The sequence below is a fragment of the Aricia agestis genome, chromosome 21, assembly GCF_905147365.1.
Source record: "Aricia agestis chromosome 21, ilAriAges1.1, whole genome shotgun sequence".
Lineage (NCBI taxonomy): Eukaryota > Metazoa > Arthropoda > Insecta > Lepidoptera > Lycaenidae > Aricia > Aricia agestis.
Window position 1 is genome coordinate 3,168,313 of NC_056426.1, and position 27,430 is coordinate 3,195,742.

Genomic DNA, 27,430 nt, shown 5'->3' on the forward strand with positions numbered 1-27,430 from the left:
CATTTCAACTGCGATCCAACTGCAAATTGCAGTTCAAGTGCAGTTTGAATGCAGTTGATACGACTGCAATAGAACTGCAAACCAAACAGTTCACACGACTGCACGCCGACTGCAATCCGACTGCGCGTTTGGTTTGCAGTTCTATTGCAGTCGTGTCAACTGCATTCAAACTGCACTTGAACTGCAATTTGCAGTTGGATTGCAGTTGAAATGCGGTCCGTCTGTGTAGACCCTAAGGGCGTTCGCTGCGTTAAGCGTGTGCCCGTCGCGGGCGCCCGCGCCGTGCGCTCGCCATAGTAATTGTGCGACGGCTGACCCGCTCAACGTACGACGGCTGACAAGATTACTATGGCGAGCGCACAGCGCGGGCGCAGCGAAGCAAATCATATGCGCAGTACCTCCGTAAATTGATTTTACATCACAAACATTTTTAGTTTTCCACATTTTTACGCGATTCAACCAATGCAAAAAGCACTCTCACTATGGAAGCATTAGTCCTCGTTTAATTCATATAAAAATATTAGACATTAGTAAGTTTATGGGCAGTTGGACCGCGCCACCCGCGTGCTACATTAGCGTGAATTAAAAAAATAACAATAAAATGAACACCATATCGTATTTACAATTTTCATTCTGCAGTACTTAAAATATAAGATACATATGTACCTTCCGTCGGGACACCCCCATATAATATTTACAATTTAGAGTTTTACTATCGAGACGCGGGGTGCCCGACGGCTCGGATTCATTCTCTAACCTAGAACTTTTTTTCGTTTTTTTTTTTTTACATTTTTCATTTTTAATACAGAAACATATCGTAATCAGTAATTATAAATAATGTTTTAACCGATACACGCGTCGATTTTAACACGTTTTAGACCGTCTACAAAAAAATATAAGCCTCTGCCTGTACATCACTTTGATTTTCGAGTGATCGTACAAAACGCTTATCCAATTAATATTATTACTAGTTAATTTATTACAATTAAATGCTAACTAACACGGTTGAGATGTGGGTAGCTGCACAATGTGTCAAAATTTTGAATTTGGAACTTTCGCTTGACTTCTTCTTCTCCTTCGTAAACTATTCTGTCATTGTCTAGTGTCATTAAATCATTTTCTTTAACAATTAACCTGACAAGCCCCAAGCGGTCGCATGCGACCGCGCCAAATGTCAAAAGCTAATTATACATTGAAAAATTTTACCTGACAAGATAAAAGGAACAATCGAAAGCTGCCATGTTTTTGCTGACTCAGTTTTCGTTTTCAGAATAAATCGGTATTTTTATATAAAATTTTTTCGACGTTTTATGTGCAGCTCCCAACTCAACCAACAAACTAAGTAAATATGAGAGCAACATAATATACTTGACAACTAAATTAACACCCAGCTTTACGTTGACAACTAAGGGCGTTTTAATCACACAGATTTGCTCTTGCACGCGATTAGGATATACAGTGCGACAAGGCTTTAAATGAACGTGGGCAGTGGCGCTGCCCGTAAAGGGGAACTGTCAAAAACTGTCAAAAATGACGCTGGTTTAATGCTCTAAGTGTTTGTATGATGGCAGTGTTAGTTCCTTTTTTCGCCACGTTCGTTCATTTAAAGCCTTGTCGAGCTGTATTACTGCAATGTTTTCGCGTTAGAGGCAGCACTAGCATAGACAGTACAAAAAGTTCGACGTTTGACAACGTTTCTGTCAATATTCTGATATGACGTGTGCAACATGTCAGATTTTGTTCGGGTTGTTTAGTGTATGTGCTAGTAACACCATCTGTTCCGACTTTAGCGTAATATTCCCATTGGCATGTAAGTCATATTCATTGTAAATATTTCCAACACACTTACGTGAACAAATAAGTATGACACTAAAACGTCCTAAAGTGACTTTCCGTAGATCTACCAGCTTAAAGCTATAGTTCTTATCGATACTCGATACCGACTACGTAAATTTTTAGTATGGCAAATCTTACAGCGCCTCTAGCGGTCACTTGCGGGACTAAAGTCGCCATACTAAATATTTACGTAGTCGGTATCGAGTATCGATAAATACTATAGCTTTAAACGCATGGTAGAGCTACTGATCTTTGCCGCAACCCACCACGACCGACAAAATGCAAATAAAATGCCACCTTATGACCTAGGATACAGGTTTCATATTCTACCGACATTGGTCTAGCGACCCATGCCGCCGCTGCTCTGTAGCGGCGTAGAGCAAAATGAAACCTATGGCCTACGTCATACAATGTCATTTTATTTGAATTTTTGTCGGTCGCAGCCGCCTGCGGCAAAGATCTGAAAAGGCTGGTTTGTGTGTCACGCATTTTTGACAATCACGTCAATTTTGATGCTTTTTTCAACTCGTCATTCGTCGCAGACATGTTTCATAATCACACGTGACCCAAAAACGAGCCTGCCGGGCAAATAGTAAATAATAATCGATTTCTCACTAAACGACGGTCTATAATTACATTTTAAATTAAAACAATGAATCGAATATATTACAATGGTTAAAAATGACGTGAACGCATGGGTCACAGAGTAAAATCGTCAAAATTGCTACGTAGATCGACGATCGAGACGAAAATGCAATCGATCGCACCTGGGTACTTAGCCAACATTCGATAGTTTAGGTTGCCATACGAAAAATGTATAGGATTTGGCATCGCAATCGCTATGTTTATCCCATACATTTCTAATTAGCTATCAAAATTATAGAATGCTTGCCTAAGTGCCCTGGTGCATTTCAGCAATAATTTTGCGGCATTTTCGCCGTCGCAGTACGTAGCGGCTTCCACTCTACCGCATTCACTAGACGAACGAAAAGGCCTCTGTAAACGAAAATTGTCCATCTGCCGTCCCTGTGTGGGTACAAAACGACACACGCTACGATATTCGACGCTCGACGACAACTTCCAAGTTAGAGCCGGCTGCAACACGGCATCGGCGGTACTTCGAAGCGCTTCGAAGCAATCACGGAGTGCACATCATGCTTCGGCTTCAAAACGTGTACTTCGAAGTGGTGCGCTGCGAAGTGGAGCACGCTTCGAAGTGTAGAAATACGCTTCGAAGTGCAGAAGAACGCTCCGAAGTGTTGAAGTGCGCTTCGAAATGTTGGAGTCCGCTTCGAAGTGCCCAAAGTGCGCTTCGAAATGTAGAAGTGCGCTTCGAAGTGCCGAAGTACGCTTCGAAGTGTAGAAGTACGCTCCGAAGTGTAGAAGTGCGCTTCTAAGTGCCGAAGTACGCTTCGAAGTACGGCGCCCGACGCACACCAACCGCACGCACACAACCACGCATACACACTCGCACACATTCAGACATACACAAACATACAATGTTATCGCGTTCGCTTTTTCGTCGGGCTACCCGTGGCTGCCGAACGTCGTAATCTCTTTCACTGAAATTCAAAGAAAAAAAAACACATTACACACACAATAAACAAAAGACACAACATTGCAATTTTAACTGTAATTTTACAAGATGAAAACTATTTCGTCGTTATGTTTTTCTCCAAAATTATAATGAAATACTAAATACGCGGAAAAGAAAGCAATGGAAAAATATTTAAATGAATAATATTATGCTATTCTATTTCAAAATTTAAAAACAACAACTTTTTAAAAAAACAAAACTAGTTAAAACCACATACGACAAATCGAATATTTTGCATTCTACGTCTGCTAATATAATTTATGTAACTTGTTTACTTTACTTTTTGTAACGAATGTAAACAACAAAAAAAGAAATACGCATAAAAAATATCATTTAGTTATAGTCTGTCAAAAAAGTGGAGAAATCAAAAGGTGGCAACATCGTAGTGTCATCCCTTTTTTCTTAGATTGATTTGAAAGAGATGACACTACGATGTTGTCACTTTTTAATTTCTTCACTTTTTTGATAGACTATAAGATAAATTTTACAGAGGCGTAAAAGACTTAGGACAAATTTCACTTAAATTTTGAGTTGGTGCTCCCAAAATTGACATTCATCTTTTTAATTTAAGATATCAATATTAAGTTTTCCTTTTTCAAGTGAGAATCTTCGGATCCTTTCAACAAATGTTTGCTTTTCTTTCTCCCTTTTACCTATAACCATTTTTCCATTTTGTGCACAATAGTTTTGTGTCCACGAGTCTCCTAGAATATAGTATGATCTAAAGCAGCGATTCTCAAACTTTTTCGGTGGCGGAACCTTTTTAAGAAGACATTTTTTACGGCTGCGCGGAGAACACTTTGAGAATGGCTGCTCTAAGGTATCATTGTAATATTTAACCTAATGCTTCCACAAATTTTTCTTGAGTTGTCTACTTGTGTCTACCTGTGCTTTTAACTTGAGACCGTAGACGGGGGAGCTCCTAAAAAAAGGTAAGTAACCTTCCACACGACGTTTTTTTACGCTCGTTTGTATCGATATAAACGCAAGTTGAACGCTCAGCAAACGAAAGGAAGCCGACACGTTTTAAACTTTAAATCTGCCAAAACGCGATGAAAACGCGCAGAAGACAAGCGCATAAGAACGCGCGTCGGCAGTGCGCAAAAAATATGTCGTGTGGAAGGACCCTTAGGGTGTGTAAGAGAGAAGGCAGTTAATGGCGTTCTAAGGGGGCTTAAGTAAGGGGAACTTGAAACACAGTCAGAGCCTTGATTACCTGAGCTTGTTTAACTGTACGCAATCCACGCCAAGCGGACAGGACAAAAAGTCGATGTCCCCGATTTTGATAATATTTGAGTATGTTATAAGTACCTACTATTATTAATATTATCAAAATTGGAGGAATCAACTTTTTTTCCTGCCCGCTTGACGTGGCAACCCCAGTAATTAACGTGTGCGTGGTGTGTACTTGACAAAAAAGTAGACGTTGAACACAATTTGTAAACCACAAGAAGTATAAAAACCTTCAGAAATCAAATGAAAAAAAAGGATTTCAGTACAAACATTGTGAAAGTACAGGGTGAAGATATCAACATTCGACCGCAACTGCCATGAAACTTATTTTTCGTGCTGTACACAGCTGCACGTGCACCCTAATTACTGTACCCTAAGTGAGTTCTTGATTAAATAAATATATATCTTTTTTAATATATCGTTCAGCGTCTACTCTGTCTCGGCAGACTGTTAGAGACAGCCCACACGTCGCGTTGCCGATTGCATCAACGCAGCGCTGCCGTTGCGTTGTTTTACATACAAATAACGAAGGTGTTCACATGGCGCGCTGCGTCGTGACAGCAGCGCGCAACGCACACATGAAGGACAGCAGCTCCCGAGACGAAGCGGGAGGGGGTGTTGACGTTTGACTGCTTCGTTAAGGTACAATTCCGTGCATCCGATCGATCGCGGCCGCGCGCGTCTTTCACGGGCCTCGGAAGCGGTGTCATACATTTTCATACACTGACTATTGGCTCGAGCGGCCTACGACTGTCGCGATGCAGGGAATTGTAGCTTTATAACGTGGGAGAGCCATGCTTCGGCACGAATGGGCCGCCTCGACCGGAGAAATACCACGTTCTCACAGAAAACCGGCGTGAAACAGCGCTTGCGCTGTGTTTCGCCGAGTGAGTGAGTTTACCGGAGGCCGAATCCCCTACCCTATTCCCTTCCCTACCCTCCCCTATTCCCTTCTCTTCCCATCCCTACCCTCCCCTATTACCCTATTCCCTCTTAAAAGGCCGGCAACGCACCTGCAGCTCGTCTGATGCTGCGAGTGTCCATGGGCGAAGGAAGTTGCTTTCCATCAGGTGACCCGTTTGCTCGTTTGCCCCCTTATTTCATTAAAAAAAAATAACGCCGCGATGACGCAGCGCCCGCGTGACCGGCTATGCGTCAAATGGCAGCGCTGCGTCGACGTAACGCTGACGCAACGTGCCGTGTGGGCAAGCTCTAATTACTGTTAGGTGAGTTCTTGATTAAGTAATGTCGTTCAGCGTCTACTCTGGGGCTGTACCACGAAACCGTTTTGAGACTCAAACAATCGTACGAGAATGCCGCGTCCTACTCTTGCAAACGAGAAATGACGTTAGAACAGGACGCGGCATTCTCATTCATCATTCATAACACTAGCATAGGATTAGACGACGTGATGCTACCTAGCTTTTATACTATTGTATATTATTGTATGCTTAATTCTTCAAGCCCCATAAGAGCACCGGTGATCACGACAACAATAGAATACAATAGCATTTCCAAGTAAGTTAGGTAAGTAAATAATTTGAATTTGAATTTTGTTGAGTCTCAAAACGGTTTCGTAGTAGGTCTACTGTCTCGGCAATGTTACCTCGTTGTTGGGCGGCGGCTGCGGCGGCTGCTGCGCGGCGCGGCGCTGCACGGACGGCGAGCGGCGGTCGGCGGCGCCGGCGGCCTCCATCACCTGCTGCTTGCGTTGCCGCAGCAGCGTCCAGTCGAACGTGTAGTCGTACTGGTAGTTCATCGTACGGAACAGAATGCGGAACAGCTGGAAATAAAATTGTTTTTGTTAAGAGTCCGTATACGAAATTTTGCCGATTTCGCTGATTTAACAGACGTGATTTAACAGTTAAAATACAGTATTTCTTTAAGTTTTAATGCACAACATGTAAGATCATTTCAATTATAATAATAATAGCTCCCACACCGATTTCGGTGACGGTGGCCGGTTTCATTGAAACCAGGCCAGCAGGAGTAATTTTATAGTGCCCAAGTGTGTGCGCAGTACACAAGAGCACTCTCTATTCCTTTACTCTCATAACCCAGTGGGACGGAAGACCGACACGACTGGCGAGAGATCAGGCGCAGGACCGACTTTTTACATGCCCATCCGACGCATGGATCATCTTACTTGTCAGACAATCAGGTGATCAGCCTGCATTGTCCTAACCAAACTTGGAAATAACATGTTTCCAACGCGGGAATCGAACCCACGACCTCCGAGTCAAGAGCCGCGCTCTGTACCACTAGACCACGGAGGCGTTATTAATTTTAAGTTAATTATAATCTAATGTTGGAGCTAGTTTTTTTTTAGTATTTTTAAATAAGCCAAGTCAAACCCGCGACAGTTTTGTAATTTTTGCTGTAAAAGGTTGAGAATATCACCTGTTTATGGATTGTATTGACGTCTTAACGGTATGAAAAAAATACAATGTACTGTTGAGAAAGTCGTCTATACAATGTTGGAATTACTTTTTACCACTATAACCCTTTAGCCGCCAAATATTTTCGTGCCCATTTCGCCAAGGTCGGATATTTACGACCAGTACCACTACTCGGTTAATCTGCCTTTTTTGTTTGATAGCACTGTATTATATTAAAATAATGTTTATACTTGGTAAATAGTTGCTTTCCATCAGGTGACCCCGTCACCTGATGGAAAGCATTTGCTCGTTTGCCCCCTTATTTCATTAAAAAAAAAAAATTAACGAAGTAATCATTTACAATTGATTACACTTTAGTTTCTTAATTAGAAGACCTAAAAATAATGTCTAAAGTTAAATATATTACCGAAAATATTCTTATAAAAGTGTATTGATGTCCAACAATAAAAGTGTCAGGAAAATCCGACAGTAGGGACGGGACATAAGCAATGATTTAATGATACAAAAATCCACATAAATTAAAACATTTCTGTTTTTACTATCTAATTTATTATAAAACAAATAAAGCAATGGTTACTGAACAAATAAACGTGTTTGTTTTACTTAATTTATAATAAATCTTATATATAAAAATGGATTTTCAAATGTGTTAGTCGCGTTAAAACTCGAAAACGACTGAACGGATTGGGCTGATTTTAGTCTTAAAATGTTCGTAGAAGTCCAGGGAAGGTTTTAAAGTGACACGAAGTTCACCGGGACAGCTAGTATAATATAAAAATTTCAGTGATTGAATTGGCGATTTCTATCCCTAGCCTGCATGTTTAGAATCGAATGTTGTCAACACACTCTGCGCCACGGTCGGAAAAAGACGACCGCTTCTGACGTCATAAGCGAGTGCCGCCTTGTTGTGCTTATGATGATGCTATCGATAAATGTGATTGTAGTGAATACTTAAATAAGAAATAAAATTACAATAAATTACAAAGTAGCGCTTTCCTATCTGTCTGTCTGCTACTACATTTAGATGAAATTGTATGCGTGTAAAGGGGATGTGATATCGATCTACTATTGAAAATCTATATTTGTAGTAGGTTATATATAAAAAACTCAATTATTTAAACCATGAAAACTATGAAATTAATATAATTTGAAATTTGAAAACAAATATCGCGAATTATGTCACTTCACTATTCAAGCTGTTTTTATCTAATGTTTTTGCCAGCGTTGTATATTTACTTACAAATACTAGATATCAGTTTAAACTTTATATAAATTATAAATTAAGAAATAAATTATCGACATCGAAAAAGATAAGTATTGCACATCACTATTTGTTGTAGGTATAAATTTTTCGATTTATGGTGCCGGCGCTAGAGGCATCATAAATAGAAGGCACTTGATTTTAAGCTGGGCGGTTAAAGGGTTAATATGAAATAGTTGAGTAAAAAAATATGTAACTCGGCAAAATTTTAGAGAAAATGGGCAAAGAATTGCTGTTAATTTCGGCAACTTGGAGCTGTAATTCATAAAAAGAAAGCGACAGAAATAATCTATAGATAAAATTCTATCCAATCTATAGATAAAATTCTATCCGAGAAAAAAGAAAAAAAAAACAAATTGTGACAAAAAACACGATTCAAAACATCCTTAATCTCACAATATACTACTCGCCGCAAGGCAGCCTTGCGGAGAGTAATTTTAGGTTGTTTTGAATCGTGTTTTTTGGCAATCCATAAACAGGTGATAGGTAATAGGTCCCGCACAAGTTTTTAGATCGCTCGGCAAAACTGGAAGGGAAAGTCAAGATCGCTCTCAGCGAGAATTATTGGTAACTCAAGTTTGATTTAATAATAAAGAATTTGTTGTAAACTTCCTATATTTCTATCCAATTTTTCATGAAATCAATGTTTATTTTTAACTCAAAATTACTCATAATCATTGTCGAATTTCTTTACATTCAGATCAGCTAGTAACCGGCTAATGAATTTGAAACTCACCTGTCTGAGGTACATGTAATCGGGTGCCTCATCGAACGTCAGTCCTCGAGTGTAGTTGAGGTACATCGCAAACTCAGCAGGGAATCCCTGGAAATCATAGAGATATATTAAGATAGTGAATACGATAGAACAGGCAGCAATATACTAATTGCAACGATATCTCATATCACTATACATAGTTATGTTACACGTCATACAAAATGTTACAACATTTATAAATACCGCGTCTTTACTATAATTCTAATTAATTTATTCCAGGATTATAATAGTTTCAATCCCATTAGGATAAATAATAATGTCAAACAACTGAGTTTTGTAGTATTGACCAAACATTTGTTGTATGTTTTTAGAATTAGTTATTTGTAAGAATTCAATGCATGGTCTATACTGTAAGTTTTAATAATAAGGTCTTTGTTTAAAGTAATGCTAACACTGTGTATGTTTACAAACAATGATCAAGAAGTGCACACATTTTCTAATTCGTGGTTTTAAGATATTTGTCATTGGTTTGAGTTTCGACATTTTATGAGAATACCATTTCCTAGTACATACTGAGACTGCATGGAAACCATCAAATCTGGATTCATCTTTATAGTCTGTCAAGAAAGTGAAGAAATTAAAAAGTGGCGCATCATAGTGTCATCCCTTTTAAATCAATCTAAGAAAAAAGGGATGACACTACGATGTTGCCACTTTTTAATATCTTCACTTTCTTGACGGACTATAAGTTGGATTATTATTTAACTTGGCGATAAAATGTTTGTATATCTTTTGCAAGTATAATATGAAAGTAAACACACAACTTCAAACTTTATATCCATCTGTTTAAAACATTGCACATTTATCAGCAAGCGCCGAACCATAGTAAAAAAAGCTCTCGGCGGTATGGTACCGCCGAAATTTTGTCGTGTGCCGTACGTGGCGACGCATTGATACTATGGCGCACACATACAAGCCGCGCGCGGTGCCTTTGTATGAAGATAACTTACTTCCCCTCCTTTTACCATGGCCGAACACACCGCATTTAGAGCTCGTTGTATGAAATGATGTGAAATCTCGCACATTGGTGTACTATGCGGTGCGTTCGACGCGTACGCTGCTGACAAATGTGCGATCAGCTTTACTGAGCTGGAGTTTTCCAGAATTGTAGCAAGCTGTGGGATTTTTGAAGTCCCATCAGTGGTAAGTCCAATCGTTAGGTTATCCCAGCATTAGTCGGGTATTCCTTGTCCCAGCGGTGGGACACTGCAATACTCTACCTTACAGAGCACTTCGACGGGGGTGGACATCTTCTTTTCGCTAATCCTCTCATACTTCTGCTTCTTGGTCAGAGCTTTCAGCCCTTGCCATGGTAGAGAACCTCTGTAAGATTTTAATATATAATTTAGTATCCCGTGGTAACTGCTATTTCAGGATAAGCTGACCTACGTTAATCCAGCCAAAATAACTACTGCTGCCTTTGATTAAATTCATTTACTAGTTTTAGCGAGAATGGGCAACAATTTTAAAGGTGATTGTAAAGCTCGACAAGGCTTTAAATGAACATGGCAGAAAAAGGAGCTCACGCTGGGGTCATACAAAAACCTCATTTTTGACACAATTTTGACAGTTCTCCTTTGCATGCAGTGCCCCACTCACGTCAAGCAGCGCCCCGCCCACGTTCATTTACACCCTTGTCGAGCTGTAAGTGTATATGTTTGTTGCTTTTTTTTTTAAAGGCAACAAACATACAATCACCTTGAAATTTTTAAAATTTGACTAGCGTATCCGGCAAAATATGTTGTGAATACATGCAATACAATGCAGAATAAATAAAAAATAAATAAAATATCTTTTTATTCAAAATGGGTATCATGATACACTTTTTGAAAGTCGAACGAAGAAACTACGTTGCCTACCACCGGTTCGGGAACTACCCCGCCGAGAAGAACCGGCGTAAGAAACTCGCAATGAGTATACTCTCGAATACAACAACCATAGCCGCAACTTGAATAAATGTGTTATTTCATGAAAAATTGTGCTTAGACTTTGATCACACCTACACTGGTCTAGACTAGAGCACTGTCTCGCCATTCTACTCGGTATGTGTAACAAGGCCCTTAGGTATGAATGTTTTAAAAATATTTATTTACCTATTGAAGTACATAAGCACGTATCCCAGCGACTCCATGTCGTCGCGTCGCGACTGCTCGATACCGAGGTGCGCGTTGATGGACGCGTACCGAGCCGTGCCTGAAAACATCACGTTATTAAACATTTCAATGTGTTTACCCGACTATTGTTTGTGGCTAATGGCTATAGACGTCCATCTGTTCCTTTATAACTTCTAAACATTATAATTAGACAAGTGCCAGACTGACCGTATAACCCTAGACTTAGGTATTGGAACGAAGTCCTTATCGCGCGTTGCGAAAGGGGGCTAGACGAAAAGTTGTAACGACACAAAAGTATCGTGTGTCGCGTCACACACGAAAGTGTGTGTCGCGTGTTTCTTTGTCTCTCTCGCATTGAACAGTGTGATGTAGCGACGATTTTTTTTTGTGTATGCAGATTTTTTGTATAGTCGGCGCAATCCACGAGACGCGCTCCACTACTCCTCCTAATCGTTTATAGTATATGTGTGCAAGCTTTCGCCAATGTTTGAGTGTTATCGGTACACACTAATTACCTATGAGTGCACGCTCACACTACAATAAATAGACCAATTATTAAGAAAAAGCGTCACGGTCAAAGGGAAAAATGCTCACCCAAAAAGTGGTGGGGCGCGTCGTCGTGAATTGCATGGACTATACATAAGAAAAAACTTCCATCCATCCGGGTGTCCCTTGACACCTCTCAAGTTTTTATCCCTTTCTTTTGTTACACCCTGTACCGAAGCCACTTTCATCAACTCACCAGTCAAGTTCTTATCCTCGCGGTACACGATATGCACTCGCGTGCGTAGATCGCGGAACTTCTTGGCGAGGCCGAAGTCTATCATGTACAGCTTGTTGCAGTGTCGGCCGATGCCCATGAGGAAGTTGTCCGGCTTGATGTCCCGGTGGATGAAACTCTTGCAGTGGAGGAACTCCACGCGAGCGAGCATTTGGTCTGGAATAGAAGGAGGAATTTACATTTATGAAGTCATATTGTATTATTCTGATGTGTTATCAAGTGAAGGTGGAATCATATGAATCTGATGTACTATCAGAGAAGTCGATTCATAGGCAGATGGCAGACCTACGTAATTTAGTCACGGTATATCAAATCCAGCCGACACAAAAAACGTTATCGCAAAGTCAACAGGCACGCGTGACGCGCCGTACGCGCCGCTAGTTAGAATTCGTTATATGAAATTATGTGAAACCTCACACACTCGTCCGCACCGTACGCGCCGCATTTCGTGAACTATGCGGTGCGTACAGCGTTGACAAATGTGCGGAACATTTTTACACTGAATTGACATAAACCGACCAAATGGCGTAGGCCCTTCGGCCTTCCTCCTATCCGCCTAGTGCCAATGCATTTACTTCGATGCAGTGCCGTAAACAGTATTTCTTGCGCCCTGTGCGAGCTTCTACAACTGCGCCCTTGCTTTTTTAGATATTATATTACCCAAAGCAATGTATAGGTCTATTTTACTGTTGGAATCGTGCTCTAGGAGCGCAGCGGGAACTATTATCGGGAGCAAACCGAAAAAGTCCTGCCTGGTTTGGCCATTTTTGCGCCCCCCCCAGAGTCTACGCCCTGTGCCTGAGTACCGGTGGCACCGCCCTATTTACGGCACTGCTTCGATGGTATTCAATGATGTTTTAATTTGATAGTTAGTAAGCGAAATTTTGCATATTTTTGCTGTGGCAACATGTTGAACACCTAGCCTCTTTGTGTAGTTATACATTATAACATACCTTAATAGCCAGAAGATTGTTTGCAAAGAAGAGAAATAACAAATTAATAAAACTTTATGCAATTAATTATTTTTACATAATATTTTGTCAATAATAATTATTGTCATGCTGCTCATGCAAATATCGTGTCAATATTTGTTACAAAAACTAATTTGCTTTTAAATAATGTTTTATATTAATTGAACTTTGAAGCCATGGAATGGTGTAGACTGTAGATCTTTTGTTGCAAAATTTATTAAAATGTAACACTACAAATTACAACGCCACATTGTAACATGATACCAGTAGGTGGCCACAATAGGCGGTTAAGATACGATTTGTGTCCGCCCGAACGCGCGGCTGCCGGCTTGGCCGCTACATTGCGCGATCACAAGCAAATGTATGTAACGATTTGTTTAAAAAAAGCTCGGTCTCGCCGCTGCTTACATACAATTGCTTGTCATCTCTCTCGCATCTAGCCGCCAAACCGCGCGTTCGAGCGGACATATATAAATTGAGACTTATAGGGCCTGTTTCACCACTTCCTGATAAGTGACGAATAGGCTATCCACCAGGTCAAGTATTGAGAAACTGTCAAAAAAGTTGTGAGTAGCCTATTCGGCACATTATCAGAACTTGGTGAATCAGGCCCTTCGTGTCTAAAACTCTAAACACACTAGGCAGAAAAAAACGCGGCCGAAGTTCGGCATGATCATGCCTGCAATCTATTTTAAATTGCTGATGACACACTATGTCGAAATTACGTCACTTTATATTGTGTGCGTAGCGCATTGCAAGCGTAATCATGCCGAACTTCGGCCGCGTATTTTCAGCCTAGTGTGTTTAGACACTTAGCCTTACATAACAAGGTTCCAATTATAAAATAAACCATAAAGTTTCACCTCACAGTAGGTACCAGCGTTATCTAAACTTTCGCTTTTGCCTGACCTCAATAAAATACGCGCCAAAAACGTTGTAATTTATAAACGACTACATGACGCCCGTACTTCGTTACGTTTAATTTCAGTAAGTAGGTATAGTATAGATTATACAGTATACTACCATACTGTATAATCTATACTTAATATTATAAATTATAAATAGTATTATAAAGCGAAGAAAGAGTTTGTTTGAACGCGCTAATCTCAGGACTACTGGTCCGATTTGAAAAATTCTTTTAGTGTTAGAGATAGCCCATTTATCGAGGAAGGCTATAGGCTATATTTTATCACTCTAAGACCAATAGAAGCGAAGAAACAGAGGAAAATGTGGAAGAATCCGGGAAAATTATTCGAAGCCGCTTATCTCGCGAACTACTGGATGAATTTTTAAATTAGTTGGCACAGATATAGAGTAGACCACGTGAAGAGACATTGGCTATTTTTGCCTAAAAATGTACGATTTCTGTAAAATTCCTAATTTATGCGGGCGAAGCCGCGCGGAACGTCTAGTATAATTTTATAAGTGTAGTACACATAATCCTTTATGTGCACTAGCTTATAAATATGATTGTTTGTGAGTGTATAGATGTAAACAATAATTATCATGATTCGTGTGCGGATGTTTTGTTACTCTTTTATGCAAACACCACTGATCATATTTGGATGAAATTTCATATGGTTCTAGTTACAAGAATCTGAGTTATAGGCTTCATTTTTTCCCGGAATAGCATTGTCTCCGTATACTATAATTACTATAACTATACAAATATACATATATGAAGTCAGTCTTTGTATTATCAGATATGATTTATAGGGAGATGGGGGTTCCACGTCATTTTGGTCGCATTATGTCAAACTCAGTCAACAGATCACAACTAACATTGAATTGACATAACTCTACCAAATGACTTAGATCATCTGCTCATGAATCTATTTGATAGTACCTATAATTTTTTTTTTAAATCTATACTATCCATATTAATATTATAAATGCGAAAGTGTGTCTGTCTGTCTTAGAGTATGTTATTCGAATATTCGAATACTCGTTTTATTCGAATATCAATATCTTTACCGCGGCAGTTCTCGACTGATAATTGAAACAGTTAGTACAATATCAAAAATGTCGATGGCTCCTTAATATCATGCGTTATCAAACTTCAAGTTACTAAAGTCACCAGCTCTAGGATTGTTTCACCCTTCCCCTGGGCTTTATTGAATTTTTTTTTTCTTGGTTGTGGTGTTTGTTTTTTATTGGCCTTTTTTTATAATTTCGAGCCACGTTGACACAGGTGAAGCCGACTAGGTGAACCAGGTGAACGTGGATCGAAAATATCAAAAAGACGGGTGAGCTGGCTTAGTATTGATGAACAGATTTTATTACGTCGAATATCATGATTCATATTATTATTTAATCTCAACTGCTGCCTAGCAAGACTAAGTATGAGAAAAGTAAAAGGTGCTACGATCGAAAACGGCTTACACATTACAGCCTTTCTTTTATTGCCTTAGTAAAAATAAGAATTTCTTACTTCATAGTATTAACAAAATAGGTTGTGCATCGTTGTACGAAGCTTTTTGTTACTTTTATTCAGAGTTTTCAGCATTTTCCAAAATTTTTAAATTATTCGAAATATTCGAATTATTCGAAAACTTTTGTAAAGTATTCGAATTATTCGAATAGTAAATTTGTCGAATAATAACATTCCCTAGTCTGTCTCTTTACGTTCAAACCCCATATAACCAATTTTGCTGTTTTGTATCGGGATACCTTCCAGTCCCAGCATAGGACATAGGATGCTTTTTACCCCGGAAAAATTTACGGTACCCGCGCGACAGACGAACTTTGACGCAATCTAGTACAAAATAAAATGAAGCAATAACATCATACAGACCTGCTAACATGAGAACCGTTTTGATGGTGAACTGACGGGAGCAGAAGTTGAAGAGATCCTCCAGAGATGGACCGAGGAGATCCATCACCAGGATATTGTGGTCCCGCTCGTAGCCAAACCATCTGGTAACAGAAGTTTAATTAATACCTCGATCGTGGGAAGCCAGACATAATAGATTTTCAATTGTTATGCGGCAATCGGGCGCCGCTTTTTAAAGAAGGCAGGTCACTGTAGCCCTGACGTCACTGCGACCCATGAGGGGCGCCGCTTGGGAGTTGATGGGTTAAAACGCCTTTGTGGTCCACTGGTTTAGAGCGTGGCTCTTGACTCTGAGGTCGTGGGTTCTATTCCCGCGTTGGAAACATGTTATTTCCAAGTTTGGTTAGGACAATGCAGGCTGATCACCTGATTGTCTGACAAGTAAGATGATCAATGAAGCAAAGTTGTTGGGGTTTGACGAGCAATACATAAATTGTTTTTAGAAATATCATCAGACACCAGTATGGAGACAATTCATTCAATAACAATACTCTCTTTTTAGTATATTAAAAAATGCCACTTCTTAAAAGGGTTCCACCACCAAAAAAGTTTAAGGGGGTAAACAAGCAAACGAGTCACCTGATGGAAAGCAACTTCCGTCGGCCATGGACACTCGCAGCATCAGAAGAGCTGCAGGTGCGTTGCCGGCCTTTTAAGAGGGAATAGGGTAATAGGGGAGGGTAGGGAAGAGAATAGGGGAGGGTAGGCAAGGAATAGGAGAGGGTAGGGAAGGAAAAGTGTAGGGAATTGGGCCTCCGGTAAACTCACTCGGCGAAACACAGCGCAAGCGCTGTTTCACGCCGGTTTTCTGTGAGCCCGTGGTATTTCTCTGGTCGAGCCGACCTATTCGTGCCGAAGCACAAAACAATGTATGCTAATGTTTTGTATAACTTGACTCCAGTGCAGTCAACACGCTTTGAGTTGTCTTGTTAACTACAGCTCTATTTACACAAAAATCATTATAGTTACTGTACAATTACATTTTACTGTTATAAACCTTTAGGTGCCTACTAGAGGCATACGACGCGAGGTGTCGTCGCGACACTACTGGTTTGTATGTATTTCTATGAAATACCCTGCGCATCTAGCGACACGAAGCTAGCGACACATTCATAGAAATACATAGAAATGACGACGTGTCGCGACGACACGTCGTCTGCTGCAACTTCATGTAGTTGGCTTCAAACTTATACCTTTATGCCTGGGCATCTAACCAACAATATGTTAGTCAATATATTGTATTACAATTATTGCCATACTCAATGTGATAATGCTAACATGCTGTTGCAAGGAGTATGATATCCTTTGTCTCATAAGTAATAAACATTTGCCTCAACCTACATAATGCAGTGCAATGACCTCAATATATCCCAACTAATCTTAGAATTGTATAATCGCTATAGTTATACAGTATACTATTAGATACATTTTGTATAGTATACGAATATTATGGTCGACATGATTGTTGCTTTAATAAGTCGAGTACAAATATATGACATTTTGATGGACTCTTCCAAAAAAAAAAGAATGTTTTGTCTTTGAATGAATTGTCTCCATGCTGGTGTCTGATAGGAATTTTAAATACCATTTATGTTTCTCTAGTGAAGCCCCTACAAGCTTTGCAGAGCCCCAGGGCTCCTTGAAGCAAGCTTTGAGAATGGCTGAAATAGGCTAAATTAGGGGTTCCCAAACTGTGCGCCGCGGCGCACCAGGGGCGCCGTGGATAGGCAAAAAGGGTGAGTCGAGCCTCCATCATTATCCGAAACTACAATTATAAAATTAAATTATAATATTAATTATGAAAAGCAGGTAGACGATTAGATATTTGTTTATTATTATTTACCTGCATAATTAATAATTATGTATCTTTTTCTAATAGCTAGGTAGAATAGGGACTAAGGCGCCGTGACAAAATATTTTATGTGTAACTGCGCCGCAGGCTGAAAAATATTGGGAACCCCTGGGCCAAGTGAAATTATAACCTTATATGGGGCACTCCGATGCCCCCTTGGAGCATCTTGTACACTCTGCTCTCATATAGAAGTTGTGGGTGTCTCGCCTTCACAGATTCAACCTTGACTGCCACTTCCTGTAACAAGAAAAAAAAGTTATGAAATTCTTTTCTTGAAAATTCAAATATTTTATGAGGAATGCAAAAAAAAATGGAATGTCAAAGTAGTGTTAGGAATAAAATGAGACCGTTTAATGTGTATGGCACTTTTAGTTCTATCGATATTATTTTTTAAGCACAACAATATTTTCTAGGTGCTAGTTTGAGCTGAGGTTAGTTAAAGTGTTATTTTGTTTACAATGTACTGCATTATCTTAAACTATAAATCCCCAAGCGGCACCCGGTTGTCGCATAGCAATTGAAAATCTATTGTCTGCGATTCCCATGATCAAGGTATTAATGGCCCAGGAGCCAGCAACAGCCAAACTTTCGTCATTTTATAAAAGCTGAAAGTTTGTAAATGACCCTTATAGACATAAGAACGACCAGCAACTATGGAGTGTCAGTTGCGGTTACTTTGGCAGGTGACCAGTTTTGAAAGTCTACCTAACGTTCAATCTCTCTCGAGTCTCATTAGATTTCATGTGGATGACATGATTCTCAATCTGGACAGTCAGTAGTTTTGGAATAAAGTAAAATTGTCTGTGTTTTAGTCAGTTAGTGTAGTATAGTTAGTGTGTTTTAGAATTGGGTATTTTAGTCTTAAAATAATCCTTGAAGGCCAGGGAAGGTTTTTAAGTGACACAAAGTTCACCGGGACAGCTAGTATAGTGATAAAATGTGTACCTAATATTTTAATAATACTAAAAATGTTGCTAATCTAGTGGTGTAAATTTGCTTTAAGTTGTTTTTAATACATTGTGTGTTCTAGATCTATTTTTACTGTTCACATTTGCATTTGGTTAGAATACAATTCTAACCAATAACACAGAAAAATATAGGTGAAACCTTCATATTATAATATTTCCTATTAGATATTTTTAGACCAAGTTTAGTTTATTGTGATATACGTATACATTTCTATGCAAATGTAATGTCAGCTCGGGCGAGGATTCTGACGAGTTAGGAGCCAATTTCACGTCCGAGTCCCGACCTGCCACAGAAACGTATATTTCAGGGATATCAGATTATTATTATTTCTTTTCGTGCATGATTATTGATTGGCTGCGAGTGACGCAAAATCCTTGTAGAAGACAGTTTACCTCGCCAGTAATAATATTGTACGCCAAGTATAATTCACCGAAAGAACCCTCGCCGATTTTCTTTTTCACTTTATATTTCACCGATTTAACCGAAATCAGCGGTTCCTCTTTACGAAATCGTATAAACGACATTTTCGCTACATAACACTATTCTTTCTACTTTTTAACCATACGAAAAATTAAAACATAATCCAAAAACAAAAACCATTTGACATATTATTGGAGAGAAATGTCATTGTTGATTGTCGTTTGCTTTGTGGTTCGGTTCGACCACAGAGTATGTTCTATTATTTGCCCTGGCAACATTTTGTTTAGCGACAAAAATCGCGATGCAATGTTGTAATGGTTTATTTATAATATTAATCCTTAATTCAACGCTAAATAGCGGGCTATACGTTTACTTTTAAAAAATGTAGCTCGTAAGATCTATATTCTATACTAATATTATAAATGCGAAAGTATCTCTGTCTGTCTGACTGTCACGCCAAAACTACTGAACCGATTGTAATGAAATTTTGTACACAGATAGTCTAAAGCCTGAGAAAGGACATAGGCTACTTTTTTACTGGAAAAAGGGGTTGTGAGGGGGTGTTTATGCGTAAATCTATTTAAATTAAGTTAGTTCTAAAACTCATAACAGATGGCCCCAAGAGTCGCCTAGATCGCGCTATCGCTTGCTCATATTTATTTCTATAAGAGGCTATATTGGGCTTAATTTTTCGATTCTTTCAATTGTTATGCACGTTATCAAATAACTCACCTACCAACATAGATATCAGAAACAACAGCATACCAATAATAAATACTAAATAGTTTATGGCCTATGGGTAAAGCTAAAGTTGTGTAAAGCAGCTAAGTTGTGTAAAGCTAAATAAGCGCCTTTAAAATTTGGTATAAAAAAGTTTAATTAAAAAAAAATATTATGTGCACACTACACGGCTGTTTTGGGTATTTTGATCTAACTTGCTTTTGACACCAATTTTGTTGACACCGCGCGCTATAAACTGAAGTCCACGCGGACGAAGTCGCGGGCAACAGCTAGTATTCCATATTTTAATATAAAAACATCGGTCAAGATCGAGTCGGACTCGCGCACGAAGGGTTCCGTACCATTTAAGGCAAAACTTGTAATTTTTGTATTTGTTATAGCTATAGCTATCATAGTTCTTGAGATACAGTCTGAAGACAGACAGACGGACAGACAGACATTGAAGTCTTAGTAACAGGGTCCCGTTTTCACCCTTTAGGTACGGGTCCCTAAATATTATTCTAGTTTTTATTAAAAAAAATATACTATTTTATATGTTTCAAAGAAAAATAATATAAAAAAATCGAAAAGTGTAAACCAAAGTCGATTGTAAGTAGGAAACTTTTTTTAATATTGTGATATTTATAATAATAGTCTAAGACCTAAGTAATTACACTTTAGCAATAGTTATTTACTGTCAACTATAGGCCAGAGGCCATAGCCCATACCTCAAGACCCCATGGCGACGTGGCCAGCGACGTCGCCATGGCGTCTCGGTGAGGTATAGGCGTAGGGTATAGGCTTATCTGAAAAGCAAGCGACTGAATAATAATTTCATATCATACCTATAATTTATGTATTATCGGCTACACGTATGCCTAAGGTATACGTGTAGCCGATAATACATTGTCGCATTCTCTGAAATCACACTACGAAATTCTATGTATGAGGGAAGGTCCAAAAGTTCGCGTAATAGAAGGGTTCCGAAATAAATAAAATTACCAAACATTTTTTAATACAATTGATACTTGGTCTCAGATTTGATAATATCTATGGGAGAATTGTTCGGTTCTTTTAGTCTTAGAGCGCTTACAGACAAACGGCACGTATCGGCGGCACGCGTCTGCGGCAGTCGGCGGCAGTTGACGGCAGCCGCCGACAGTTTATCACGCTTGCAGTTGTGACGTAGCGCTAGCGCGTAAAGGTAAATTACCGACCAGAAAATATGTTTATCTTCAAATTAGACCAAACAAAGTTTCTAAGTCAAAATTTCTGCTTTCGACTATTTCATCCACACCCCCCTTTTGAGTTTGAGCATTCATTTACTGGGCTAGTCGATAATCCGTACGCTGCCGATTCGGCGGACGTACTGTGAAAAAAATATCCGACGAGACGTCCTATGCGTATGATACCGACCTGTGGCCGCTTACCTTTAGGCGGCACGTCACAACTGGGGACTTACCACAATGACCACAAGCGACACAGTTTGACAGATAAGCAATAACTAGCTGTTTGACCGAGCTTTGCTCGGTATTCGATAAAACACGAATAAAATGACATTTTCTAAAAATGATTCCTAGCTAGATCGATTTATCGCCCCCGAAACCCCCTATATACAAAATTTCATGAAAATCGTTGGAGCCGATTCCGAGATTCCAATTATATACAAGAATTGCTCGTTTAAAGATATAAGATATATAAGATTACTTTAATGTCAAACTAACGATCTTAAAAAAGTTGATATTTCACAGCGGATTTAACAATATTTTGCATTTTTACTGCTTTTTAGTAAAATTATTTTAAAAAAGTGAGTACGGTAATGTTATTGTAATCTTACAACAAAGTATTCTGGAAACATGATCGTTTTAGGAAAGGTCGTGGTAGGCTCCCTGCTAGCGTCATAAACTGTCAACGGCTGCCGTCGACTGCCGCCGACACGTGCCGTTCGTCTGAGAAGCCTTAGCTTCCTTTTGTACTGGTCTATCTATGAGAAATATTTTAGTTAATTTTAAGAATATTTATGAAGCCTCAAATGTCTAACTTGCTGGAGTATCATGTGTAAAGGCGCGCGATGTTCAATATCAACCCTAGACGTTCAATAATATTACGCAATACGTGATATTATTGTAGGTCTAGGCGCCCACTTAAAATCACTTCATTAACATCTTAATATTTACTGTGACTGAGCATATTAATACCACGGCCTCACAGGAAGCCGGCAGAAAACATTGCTCATGTTGTGGTTCGTCAAGAAATAGTGTTAACCCATCAAGCCCCATAAGCTCACCGGTGAGCAAGATACAATAGATTTCTAAGAATCCACGATCGAAGGATTAACTAGATATGAGCAAAATAATCGGCCAAGTGCGAGTAAACTCGCGCACGCAGAGTTCCGTACCATTATTGAGCAAAAATAGGCCAATTTTTTTTTTATTTTAAATTAATAATTAATTTTTAAAGTACACAGGATTTGGTGATATTGTCAAGTGCCTATCTGTTGCCGTTATCAATATAGAGCAAAAAAAGGGCAAAAAAAATCACATTTGTTGTATGGGAGACCCCCTTTAATATTAATTTTATTTTGTTTACAGTATTTGTTGTTATAGCGGCAACAGAAATACACAATCTGTGAAAATTTCAGAAGTCTAGCTATAGCGGTTCTTGAGGTACAGCCTGCAGACAGACAGACAGAAGGACAGATAACAAAGTCTCAGTAATACCGGGAGGTATTTCTCCCTTTTTTACCCTTTGGGTACGGAACCCTAAAAAGGCTGAGTACCACTGACCTAAAGGGTTGGGGATTTTATGGATCATCCATTATTAACCATCAGATGATCTGTCTACCTATATCAATAAATAAATTACATCTTTAGTAACACAAAGGCATATTCAAAATATTTTCAAAATCATTGGCCACCAAAAGCACAATACATTGGTCCAACTTCAGAATTAAATTAAAGAATAAAAAAATTAAAATGTTTTCTAAAATAGAGTTTCTTCTTGATGCTTATAAAAAATAATCATTTGCAAAATATTATGTTTTAACTAATAGAAACATTGCTTTTTAGTATTTATTTTATTGCATTTATAGTACAGAGTTAGAAGGACGTACGAGTTACTGGTACGTGGTAGAGCCATGCTTCGGCACGAATGGGTCGGCTCGACCGGAGAAATACCACGGGCTCACAGAAAACCGGCGTGAAACAGCGCTTGCGCTGTGTTTCGCCGAGTGAATGAGTTTACCGGTGGCCCTATTCCCTTCCTTACCCCCCCCCCCCCCCCTATTCCCTCTTAAAAGGCCGGCAACGCACCTGCAGCTCTTCTGATGTTGCGAGTGTCCATGGGCGACGGAAGTTGCTTTCCATCAGGTGACCCGTTTGCTCCCTTATTTCGTAAAAAAAGGACACAGATTTTCTAGCTATTCTTCTTTTAATGCAAAAAAATGAGCCATGCAGTGGCCAGAATGCAATTTTTGTTTTGTTATTCTAATAGCATCAACAAACAAATAAGTTTCTTTAACTTGATTAACAAAACAACACACAATTAAACATTGTATAAAAATTGGTGATATAGCAAAATCAAAAGAAATGCATCATTTGTTGTTATAACTTATAACAAAACACTGTACATGACTAAATAGCATTTTTGTTACGATTGCTTAATACACTCAAGGTCATTGTTAAAATGTGTCATAAATATTATTTTTACTAAACATTGTTTTGTCGCTTTACTATCCTAGCCCGCAATGAACTTGACTTTCGGCATCATGCATACTGAAGTTTCTAAGAAATTTGTTCTTTTGTATACAAATTGGGATCTGGCTTGCCCATGTAGACTGTTTTATACCATGAAAAAGTATCTACGTTATCATATTCTCAGTTGCTCATAAATTTCCAAACTGTAATTCATACGGTTAGTAAAAGAAAATCACTGTGCATTAGGGTGTCCCAAGCTATAAGGACGAAATTTTTTTTTGTGAATTTGGGTACGCATACCCGCTATATTTTTTCGATTTGACCCTTAAGGCTTAAATATGAAATATTATTGCAATCGGATGATGATAACCCGTGCCGACTTAGCACCAAAGTTTGAACCTGAAAGTTAGTATGGAGAAATATAGGAGAATTTAAGAACTTAATTTTAATTAAGTTAATAAAACAAATTTTTAGCAGTAACTTGTATTATTCTCATAATAAACATAAACAGGGCTTTATTTTTCATATTTTCTTTTCAATGTTTGCTTTTTACAGTCCGGATACATTTGCCTGTGTTCTTGTACGCAACGTAGTAGAAATTGCTTTTGTTCCTCTTCGACAGTGACCAAGCCATGAAAGTCTTGCATTAACTTGACTGCTCTTTCGGCGGTATCGTTTACTGCTCTTAAGGTCTGTACTTTCATTTTAGCCTGTTGAAACGAAGAATTATTTGACCACAAAGAGGGAGACTCGTTAAGAAAGCTGTCATCAAGTTTTAGGCGAATAAACAAAGATTTGCTCTTGACAGAAATAAAGTCTTCGAGGCTTTTCTCTTAAAGTGGGCCACAGAGTTCTTGTTTTGATGGCATGTAGCGCTTACCATGAGCTGATGGAATTGTGTTGGATAAGTTAGCAACCATTTTAGTTTTAGTTTCTTGGTCTACATCATCATCAAAAAGAGACAAAATAGTCAATTTAATTGCTTCTGCGCGCTCCGTTCGCTTTTCCGTACGAATTCTTTGAATGGTCGACTTACTAATTGGAAATTCGTCAATGTTATGCCCAAGAGCTTCAATAGTTGCTTCTATAATGTAAACAGAATTCCTCATACTTATCTGACACCGATCTAATGCAGCAACCAGTTTTGGAGTTATGAAACTTTTCCTTACAGAAATATTAGACTCGGATCGTGAGCTCAAGGGTGCATGAAAAATTTCTTGTGAACTGTTTTTTTCAGAATCAGATGATGAATCTTCTTGAGGAATATAAGATGAAGTTGAAGGCGCCAGAATTGAATAGTGTTTAGCACGCCGTTTTTGCTCTTCGATGCTTCTGACGCGCGCCTTTTCTTCCTTTTCAGCCAGTTTTTTCTCTACTCCAGCTAAGTGACCAGGCCGACCTGGTTCTCTCTGTCGTTGTAAGAAGATAATATCTTCGTCAATCTTAATTAATTGCAGTGCATCGGCATGTGCAATATCAAATAAGTTGTCTAAATTTGTAACAAACTCCTGTCTACGCTGCTGAAACACATTTTGCGTCTTATTAGCATTCTTTTGCAAATCCCTCCAAACTTGGTACAAATTCACTAGTTTGTTAACGCAGTTAGGAAAAGATTTAGGAGGAATTCGCGCCCTTTTCGCAATAAATAATGCACTCGCGAATAGCCAGATTCGCACTTTCACTTACACTTAAATTCACTTCACGAATATTGTAGAATAGAACTGCGAGTATTTGTCCATTTGAGGGAAGTTTTGAACCAGTAATTTGGTGTTTTCGTTCCCTATTAAAAAAATATCCTTTTTTGAACTGCGTAACTCGACCGACATCTTGATTGTACGAAAATAATGCGTTCACTGATTAAACAAACAAGTAATAACATGAATATCGGTACGATCGCTACCGCGCGCCTAGTAAAAAAGTACACACATGGTTTGATGTAAGTCGGCACGGGTTGCCGTGTTTCAAATGACATGAAATTTTATATACGGTAGTTTTGACATTATTCGAACAAAATAAGAGGGTATGCGTTATAAAAAAACAACTTTTTTTTTTTGGGACACCCTACTGTGCATTGACAAAAAAGCTTTGATGTTACTTCTGTCCAATTAACAACAACTCTCTATAATGCCATAAAATGCACAGTCCCTTCTGTGACGTTATATAATATTATATAGTATACACTGTATTTACATGAATATGACACTACAATTACTATATGATTACATAGCCATTGCCATTTCCATACCCTTTTATTATGTACAGCTACGCAAAAAGGGTTTGTTTTTTATTATAAATGAGTGAGAGTATTTTAGTCCAACGTCCAAGTTCAACTGTCCATCATATTTATTTAGACTAAAGCAAAAATAAAATATTTTAAGTTATCCGCAAATGGTAGCACTTCAGACATAGTCAGAAAATATTTTTTATGGTAATACAGTATGCCATGTTTCAGGCATAATACACCAAAATAAATTAAATAATATAATTTCATGACAATCATGTTATGTTGTTTCTAGCCTTACTCTTTAAATGTGATTTAAAAAAATATAAATCCTTTTGCCCTGACTCAATAAAAGTGCATAATAATAATTATTGAACTTCCTAACTCTTATAATATTTTTAGAGCAGACAACTTATGAAGTGACTTTTTGATTGAGGCAAAAGTAAGCTGCACACACATTTTTTGCCTGTTCCGAAATAAAACCTTATGAGATGAGACAGAGAAAGAGAGAGAAGCTCAGGGAACATAGGAAAAACATAACTAAGTTAGTAATGATTTGTTATGGTAAAATCTATAGTTAGTACTAGTGTGCTTACAGGCCTCTGTAATACCTCGATCATGGAAAAACCAGACACAATAGCTTATATATTGTTATCGCGGTCGCTGGTTGAGGCATTAATAGCCTTATTGCTAACATACTTTGGGTGTTATTTAAGCTAATTTGGCAAAATATGTATGACAACGGTAACATATTTAATAGTCCTCATATTATTATTCTTAATAATTATTGTTTTTATTACTTGTAACATTCTGCATGACCAATAATGAAATCTTAATTAAATGTTTCATTATTGTATCTTGTTATTCAGTAATTACTAGAAAAGTTTGCAGTAGCCAGGTGACAAAAGGACATAATTAAAATGGCATAAAGCAATTTTGAGTTGACCTTGTGCAATACAAAAATTACTGAGAAACATACAAATTTTCATTTTGTTGACTGCATAGATGTGTTTTTCGTTCTATCAATGTTATCCTAGGTATTACGTTTCACTTATTCATGTTTTATCGGAAGTCGCACCGAGTGCTTATCTTGTGAAATCGAATCGCGAGAGTAAACTAATACGTGATTTTCTTAATTTAAATAAAACTTACCTCGCCATGTGCAATGTTGATCCCCAAATAAATATCACCAAACGATCCACCACCGATCTTCCGAATAATTCGATACTTTTCCGCGATGATAATTTCTCGACGGAAAGCGAGCAATTGCTGGAAACCCGACATTTTGAACCTCGCTTTTTGTAAAACGAAAATCAATTGCCACCTAAACTTGCACGAACATGAAATCAAGGACCAATTATAAATGCATAGCACAAGTCACAACTGGCTGAATGGCTGTGCCAGGTTGATAGTCTGTCCTAGATGTCTATTTAAAATTTTGCAATCACCATAAAATACAACAGTACAAATGTTCGGATATTAAACGTTAACACTTTTTGTTGTTTTCACCAAACTATGATTAGATTTGACTCGTTGAAAGGAAAGAAACAAAACGTAAGTTTTTAATGTAAATGGCCTCCGCCCAAACGGTGCGCTCCAATTCACACACAGAGTCACAGATTACTAGCACAGAGTACAGACAGTCACCATGACATTTTCACAGACTGTAAAAATTACGACTCCACAGACTACAGCTGTGATATTATTTGGTATAAGTTACTTTAATGTACGCGACAAAGATGCAAAGAACCCA

The 27,430-nt window shown here is 38.5% G+C and overlaps 1 protein-coding gene across 2 annotated transcripts; it reads right to left on the minus strand.

Moving 5' to 3' along the window:
- Positions 1-2,443: 2,443 nt before the first annotated feature.
- On the minus strand, positions 2,444-27,291 carry LOC121737602 (casein kinase I-like). 2 transcript variants are annotated; one of them, XM_042129261.1, is made up of 9 exons: positions 26,830-27,291; positions 17,783-17,889; positions 15,762-15,883; positions 11,958-12,152; positions 11,195-11,294; positions 10,322-10,424; positions 9,063-9,149; positions 6,273-6,449; positions 2,444-3,398 (listed from the first exon to the last, which is right to left on the minus strand). In XM_042129261.1, the coding sequence occupies exons 1-9, from the start codon at positions 26,959-26,961 to the stop codon at positions 3,396-3,398; spliced, it is 1,026 nt and encodes a 341-aa protein (XP_041985195.1). In that variant the 5' UTR covers positions 26,962-27,291; the 3' UTR covers positions 2,444-3,395. The 2 variants fall into 2 exon arrangements, with proteins under 2 accessions (XP_041985195.1, XP_041985196.1); XM_042129262.1 differs by lacking the exon at positions 26,830-27,291 and adding an exon at positions 19,014-19,172.
- Positions 27,292-27,430: the final 139 nt, after the last annotated feature.

Coding starts and splice junctions, on each gene's coding strand:
- LOC121737602 (XM_042129261.1), bottom strand. CDS start 26,961: ATGTCGGGTTTCCAGCAATTGCTCGCTTTCCGTCGAGAAATTATCATC. Junction 15,884..17,782: donor ATCGGAGTGCCCCATATAAG/GTTATAATTTCA, acceptor TTCTGTTACCAG/ATGGTTTGGCTACGAGCGGG. Junction 6,450..9,062: donor ATTACATGTACCTCAGACAG/GTGAGTTTCAAA, acceptor TTTTATTTCCAG/CTGTTCCGCATTCTGTTCCG.